At 39.6% G+C, this 8,166-nt stretch overlaps 1 protein-coding gene across 4 annotated transcripts in view; it reads left to right on the top strand.

The window, feature by feature from the left end:
• CDH20 (cadherin 20, type 2) overlaps window positions 1-8,166 on the top strand; it is a 201,178-nt gene that overhangs the window by 171,799 nt on the left and 21,213 nt on the right. For all 4 annotated transcript variants that reach the window (XM_014529652.1, XM_005881798.2, XM_014529654.1 and 1 more), the window contains 2 exons: window positions 1,105-1,358; window positions 7,832-7,968. In XM_014529652.1, coding sequence (XP_014385138.1) covers window positions 1,105-1,358; window positions 7,832-7,968 — 391 coding nt within the window. The remainder of the gene's footprint in view (window positions 1-1,104; window positions 1,359-7,831; window positions 7,969-8,166) is intronic.

The following is an 8,166-nucleotide window of genomic DNA, read 5'->3' as shown; positions in this document are numbered from 1 at the left end:
AGGGAGGATTATTCTTAAGATAAAGCATTCAAGTTCACATTCTGCCATTCTAAAGGTAGGTAGGGCTAGATCAAAAAAAGGAACCACCAAAAAAATTAGATTTTATTAGGAGTTTATTTTGTGGGTGATCCCTGGATGAGGCATTTAAAAATCTAGAGCAGCATTTTACTCTGACACTATGTGACCATGTTAGCTTAGTTCAGTCTTTGAATTCTCTTAGTCTGTTTCTTCAACTGGAAAATGCAGCATTGGATTCAATTTTTAAAAGAGATTTTTTAAAAGATCATCTGTGCCTTAGCCGGTTTGACTCAGTGGATAGAACGTTGGCCTGCGGACCAAAGGGTCCCAGGTTCAATTCTGGTCAAGGGCATGTACCTGGGTTGCAGGCCCTGGTCAGAGTGTGTGCAGGAGGCAACCAAGTGTGAGAAATATCTCACATCAATATTTCTCTCTCTGTCTTTCCCTCTCTCTTCCATTCTCTCTAAAAAAAATCAGTGGAAAAATATCCTCGAGTGGGGATTTAAAAAAAAAAAAGATCGTCTATGATATAAACTAAGTACACAAATACTGATCTGACACAGTGCTCTGGGAACTCTTGTTGAAGGTTGTTTATGATAGTTTCTTGGAAAAATCACTATTGCCTTTGTACTTGGGAATTTTCTTTTTAAGGAAGAAAACAAAAAAGCTTAGACTTCAGTTGTATGTATAGTATGAAAGAGAAAGTGAACCCTCTCTTAATTATCATGACATCTTTTCAAATGAACAAACATCCCTAAAGACAAGGGGACCATGCTGATAAACAGTAGACATATTTAGAGTCAGCCTTGCTCAGAGTACAGTGGCTTTCTTAATCAGCACACTGACTTCCTTCACTATCTCTGAAGCATCTAGCATCTTCTTACCTTCTTTACCCAAGTTGTTAGAACTGACATGAAGGCCAAGAACTAGAGAACAAAAGAAAAATCCCCCTTATTCTTCCCCTTAACTCTTTTCTACCATTTTATGAATTGAGGAATCTACCCACCAGCCATCAATGTCAGTCATCTTTTGGAATCTTGATATATATGCTGCTGGCTAACCAATTTTCCTGCCATTACTTTTCAGCCCCTGAGTTTTGAAAGCAAGAAAAGCTACACCTTAAAAGTGGAGGGAGCCAATCCTCACCTAGAGATGCGGTTTCTGAACCTGGGCCCCTTTCAGGACACAACCACAGTGCACATCAGTGTGGAAGATGTGGATGAGCCCCCTGTATTTGAACCTGGCTTTTATTTTGTGGAGGTACCTGAAGATGTGACTATTGGAACAACCATACAGATCATTTCTGCCAAGGACCCAGATGTGACCAACAACTCAATAAGGTTTTGCCACAGATTATACCTTTCATGGAATCTTCCCTTCCCCAGCATCAAATTTTCTAACACTTTTCCCCTTTGCTTTTTCTATCTCTGGAGACTCTCCTGATTCTTTAAATTAGTTCTGTTTAAATAACATAGTCTTTTCATGTTATTTAGAAGTGAAGTATCATATCTACAACTTAGTGTCAAATGGTTCAGCAACACACATGCGAGTGTGTGCACGCGCGCACGCGTACACACACACACGTACACACACACACACACACACACACACACCTTAGTTCTCAATCCTAGCCCTATTGACATTTTGGGATGGATAATTCTTTGTCATAGGGCTGCCCTGTGCATTGTACAATGTTTAGCAGCATCTCTGGCCTCTCACCACCAAATGCCAGTAGCACCCTGAGTTGTAACAACTTAAAACGTCCCCAGATATTGCCAAATGTCCCTGAGGAGAGTGGGGTACAAAATTTCCCCAAGTTGAGAATTACTAATTCAGATAAAGCACATACAGATACATAGGTGTCAAAACATTAAAAACTGTTGAATCTTAGTGGTGAATATAAAGGTAATCATTGCACATTCTTTTGACTTTGATGAACCTTTGACTTTTTTACTTTAAAAAATGAGAAAAAAATAACGTATATGATATATATTTCCATATACAATAGAAAAAAACACACATAGAAACTATTAGTGTTGTCATTGGTTTCAATGCCATGTAGACTGGTCAGATAGGGCTTTCTACTGCAAGCCCACGTATCCGTCTCTCCAAAATGTGGTTTGAACTTAAAAATTCCAACCAAGATGCTTCCCCCTCAAGAAGGGGCAGGACAGGAGAGCTGCTCTTACAGTCATGGCCATTTCCCAACAACTCTGTAGCCAAAGTGCAAACAGCTGGTGGACAGGTTGACACCTCAACCTTCCAGAGCAACTGCCAAGCCTCTGAAGCGTGACACAAAAGATCAGGATTCCAAAGCCATTTGAGGCCACCTGTCATGTTAAATGTTGGAAGTCACACAAATGGATCTGAGGCTTTATAGTGCAGATAACACATTTTAAACACTCCCTAATGTATTGAATGCCTTTTCTGTCAGCTACTTCCCTCACCTGGTACTATTTTGTATGAAAAGAAAATGTGCTTTTGCAGCTTAACAAAGATGTTTCTCCCCTGAGAATAACTATACTGGGGGAAATTTGCTTTCTCAACCAATTAGTAAACAATTTATATTTTTAGGCATTAAAATGGCTAAAACAATTTTTTTGAATTATGGTATTTGATTTTTAGAAGTAAACTAATATTTATGAGTTATAACAACTTCATATGAGTGATTATTTCTACCTAAAGCTTTTAAAATGTACAACAGGATGGAAAGAAGTTAATGAAACCATGTCATCCCCAAAACAATCATAATATAAATGAAACTGATTCTATTATAAATGCATATTTTCACAAGCCAAATACATATATATACACATACACATATATGTCTGCTGATCAATTAATTAATCTATTCATATCAAAGAAGATACTATAGGGAAAACTTTAGAGAATAAAACTTTATTAGGGGAGGGGGTTGGAATAAACACAAGCTTGAAAAAAATCAGATCTCATTACTAAGAGTCAACTATACTACTCAGTGGATATTTCCACATGTTCTTTCCAGATTGACTCTGGACTCCTACATGGTAAGCACTGGAAATATGGTTTTGTTAGGAGTCACATTCCTAAATGACAAGAGACTGAATGCTGTCAGGAAATACACACATGCACAAATCCGAGAGTGAATGTGCATTTTTCAGGACTAAAGTTGTTATCTCAAGACATCTAGGAAGGAAAGAGAAACAGCAGGCCTAGATCCACTAACTGGCATGGAGCAAATGAGGTACAAAATGAAGGAATCCTACCTGGCTAACAGAGTGCTGCTTCACATGATGGACCACTGAGAGCCACCCGTTGGCCAGCATGACACACAGTTAATATCATGGAAGTCCATAATGAAATGCCTGTCTATTCTAACAGATCCCAACCAGAAGAAATACAAGAGTCACCAGGCTAGAGGCACAGAGCAGAGTCCACTGTGCTTCTTCTGTGGTGGGACTCTAGGTCTTGAGAGAGAAACTGGCAAGAACAAGGCAACAGCCACAGGCTTGAGGTTAATAGACAAGGGTTCAGGCACAGCAGCAAAGCAGATTCCACTTATCAGAACCAGTTGCAAAGAAGGGGCAGAGTTCATATTGCTAGATAGAGGGTCCCTGACTCTTTGTACTATCCCCCAGGAACAAATAATAGTCATGGACCCAAGCAGAAAATCAAGGGTCCTGGACTCTCATAGGGAAAAGCACCTAAAAGTCTAATGTCTGGCTATCATTTAATTAAACCATTTGGGAATTACTTTCCTATGTTATCTTTCCCCAAATTGTTCATTTATCCTTATTTTTCTTATAGAAGTTATCTTGTTTTGAAATAATTTGCATATGTTATCTGCTGCTTGGCTATCTAATTCATCTTCTGCATTTTTATTACAAACTAGAAGCCAGGTGCACAAATTCGTGCACCAGTGGGGTCCCTCGGCCTGGCCTGCGGGATTGGGCCGAAACCAGCTCTCTGACATCCCCTGAGGGGTCCCGCATTGCTAGAGGGTACAGGCCAGGCTGAGGGACCCCACTGGTGCACGATCAGGGCCGGGGAGGGATGCGGGATGTTGGCCAGCCGGGGAGGGACCGCAGGAGGGGTCCGGGCGTGTCTGGCCTGTCTTGCTCAGTCCCGATCAGCCGGACCCCAGCAGCAAGCTAACCTACTGGTCGTAGCGTCTGCCCCCCGGTGGTCAGTGCATGTCATAGTGAGCGGTTGAGCAGCCTAAGCATATCATTAGCATATTACGCTTTGATTGGTTGAACGGACGACTGGACACTTAGCATATTAGGCTTTTATTATATAGGATAGATTATATTTATAGTCCTAAAAAGAAAATACATATTAAATTACCCAAAAACCAACATATTACCTAAGGTTTAAATATGAACAAATAGCTATTTAACTTTTTAAAAAGATTATTAGGGCTTTTATAATCTCCTTTTGAAGAAGCTTGTGGTGTGTTCAGGCATATAAACTGGTCATTATTTACTAATAAACCCCCAAACTAGACTCCACATTTAGTTAAGTGTACATGAAAAATACAATATTTGGATTTCCTGAGATTTTAGTAATTGCTCAAGGAATTTCTGGCAAGCAGGAAATTGAACCATTTGCAACTGAAATAGGCTTCTGCTGTGTGAGAACAGCCAGCCCTCCAGTGCCATCCTGGAGTGTGTGTGGATTAGTGAGCCTGCCCATGATTCCCTGCCTCCAAACTGCTTCCAAATCCAGTGAATGTCCTGAGCCAAGCAAGAAAGCAGGGAGCCCAAAGAACACCAGTCATTGTTTGCTCAAGAGAGTTGTGTATGTGTATATGGTGCTCATTCTTCCCATAATAGGTGAGAATATTATGATTGGAGAAAGGAAAACCACCTGCATAATTCACTAGTGTGTCCCAACTTCCTCATTTTCCATCTGTATCTACACCTTTTGTTTGTTCTCCTGTCTCCTGAAATTTAGCCCAGTGTCATGTTCACAGTTATGGATGCCATCATGCCATCACTGCCTCAATTCAGGCAGAGTTGGGGAAGTCAGGAAGGGACTACCTTGATGAGGTAGCTTCCACTCAGTGTCATGAAGCAGGACTGCCATGGGCTCTTTCAGTTAGTTATTTCTGCTACTCCATCTCCCACACCATCTGTGACATTTGCCAGGGCTTCATAAGTCTGAGTGCAGAAAGCTGGTCATCAGAGGCTGCTCTCCCTAGGCATCATGCCTACAGCCTGGAGAGCTGCCATCAGGGTTGTGGCTCCGTGAGCCAAATGGCTGCTTTACTCACGTGTGGGGAGTGAAAGAAAAGACTGTCATAAGCCAACCAATATTTTTTTCATAAGACAAATTCAATTCTTAAAATAGCTGGTAAACCTTATTTTTTAAAATATATATTTATTGAATTTTAGAGAGCAGGAAGGGAAAGGGATAGAGAGATAGAAACATCAATGAGAGAGGAAGTCATCGATTGGCTGCCTCTTACACAGCCCCCACTGGGGATTGAGCCTGCAACCTGGGCATGTGCCCTGACCAGGAATCGAACCAACGACCTCTTGGTTCCTTGGTTGACACTCAACCACTGAACCACACCAGCCTGGCAAACTGGTAAACTTTAAAACTAAATCACTAATTATACCTAGAAAAAAATGCTCCAGTTAATTTTAAATGAACTTTGTAGGCATGTGTTTGTTTTTTATTAAAAAGTCAACTGTTTCCTATCATGGCTTAATCTATCCTCAAGAAGAGATCAGGTTTTGTTTCCTCAAACAGTATCATTAGTTCCATGTGCAGGAAGGCAGCATGGCCTGGTAGTTAGGAGCAGGAACCTGAAACTCAACTGCCTACTCTTGATTCCCAGCTGTGAGTCCTAGGACAAGGGACTTAACCTCTCCATGTCTCAGTCTTCTCATCTGTAAAATGGGGATGATAATAGTACCTACCTCATAGGGTTACTGTAAGGATTAAATGAGTCAATATATGTAAAGTGTATAGAGTGAATGCCTGACTACAATAGCATTCATTAAATAGGGTCACAAGCAGAAAAAGATATTAATTTGCTTCCTTAAATCTCCCAATTCTTGGACAGCTATAACTGAAATGATTCCAACTTCTCTAGCTCTTAGTGGTCACCTTTCCCTTTAATTCATAATTCTCTGAACAGCCATCCTGCAGGAAAAAATACATATTTTGAACCACAACATTTTACCAAATAATACATACACATGCATATTCCATATATTTATTTACATATATTTGGGACAAAAGTCTGACCATCAACATTTACTCTTACTACATGTGAGAGTATGGGATGCATACATATTATTTCATTTTCTTTCAACACGAGTCGTAATCCACCATATTAACTTAACTAACCTGCAGTCTGAAAAACAATGCACTAAAGAAACTGCTTATTCCCATCAAAATTCAGTTTCCCAGTTACCCTATTGCTGGCAACTTTAAATAGAATTTTGAACCCAATACATTAGTGTGTGTGTGTGTGGGTGTGTGTGTGTGTGTGTGTGTGTGTGTTTTCAAGTCTTCTACAAATTACCAACTGTGTAACTGTCTGAAAATTACTTAACTTTTCAAAGTCTTAGTTTTCTCTAATAAGTGAAATAATACCTACCTCCTAGAGATGTAAGAATTTAAAAAGAAGCTATAAAATGCCTGGTCTTCAATAATGGCAGCTATTATAATGGCAGCTATTAGCAAGGACTACATTAGGTTCTCAAGGATGGATCTCAATCATGGCTACATATCACATCTCTTATGAGGATTTTAAACATACAGATGCCTGAAACTCCCTCCACACTTACTGAATCTCCCAAGATGGGAACCGAGTAAGATGATGCAGGTGAGATAACAAAAGGAGTTGGACTGCCAAATCATTTTCAACAGGAATTATAGAACTTACCCAATAGCAAGGTAAATAATTACTCAACGGATACAGACAACAGCAAAATGCAAGCCAAGCATTCTTTCTTGGGAAAGGTCTGAAACCATCAGGCACAAGTGCCTATAAATATCCTTCTTTTCCAGTGTAAGGATACATGTTGGTCCACACTGAACACGAAAGGTATAAGCAATGGATGTTGCTATTCAGTGCACTGCCTGAACAGAAGGAGCCATCTTGGATAAGAAACATCTGTTTTTTAGATCCCATTAATTACATAACTCACATGATATTTTCCAGCAAGCTGTGCCCCATAAATTCATAAATTCCAGGCTTACTTACAATAAGCAACCTAAACAGACCTGATCTTTCCTGTTAAAAAAATTCCACAGATAAAGACTCTTCAGTGAGTAAATACATTATTGTGTTTGCCAACAGGTCAGTCATTAGCATGTTTATAAAGGACCTGATGCAAATCTCTTCTTTTCAATAGTTGATATTAATTACAGGGAATCGAATCACTGAACTATATGTTTTCCAGCTCCAATTTAGCATTTCAGAACTTATTTGAAAAAAATTCATTTTGAACAAATACACACAGGGGCTGTTATTCAGTGTCCCAAAAAGCCTTGGGCGTTCTCAGCTTTAAATAGCTGAAATTGATCTTTAAATAGCTTACAACTGCCCTAAGGTTTAGCACCCCGTTCTATTTCACTTTGTGAATCAGGAAATTAAAGCAGTAATAGTTTGTTGTGGTTTTTTTACTGGGGGGAGAGGAGGGGTTGGGGAGGGCAGTACATAATAAAACAGTAAATTCAGTCTTCCAAGTGTCTTCCACTTCAGAACTAGTGGCTTCATGTTTCACATGGTACTCACTCAGTTCTCTCATGTAATATGCTGTAGTATATCTATCCAAACGCAATGATGTGTTTAATCTGTGGGGGTTTTTTGCAGATATTCCATTGACAGAAACAGTGACCCTGGAAGATTCTTCTATGTCGACATTACAACAGGTGCCCTAATGACTGCAAGACCCCTTGACCGGGAAGAGTTTTCTTGGCATAATATCACTATCCTTGCTATGGAAATGAGTAAGTAACACAATAAATCGGCCTCTATATAGTGACAAATATAAGCAATGTAGAATGTGGAAGTTTCTAGAGCTGTTGGAATAAGAACTGTATTACTAGGTGTACCAGTTAATAATGTGGATTTTTTTCAATAGATGGAGTTACACATATGTTGATATATATGCGATTTGATATGTATGCTATTTTGTTGTATTGACA

This window comes from Myotis brandtii, unplaced genomic scaffold (assembly GCF_000412655.1).
Source record: "Myotis brandtii unplaced genomic scaffold, ASM41265v1 scaffold69, whole genome shotgun sequence".
Taxonomy (NCBI): Eukaryota; Metazoa; Chordata; class Mammalia; order Chiroptera; family Vespertilionidae; genus Myotis; species Myotis brandtii.
Note: the sequence above shows the minus strand (reverse complement) of the source record. Positions and strands in the feature narration are given on the sequence as shown.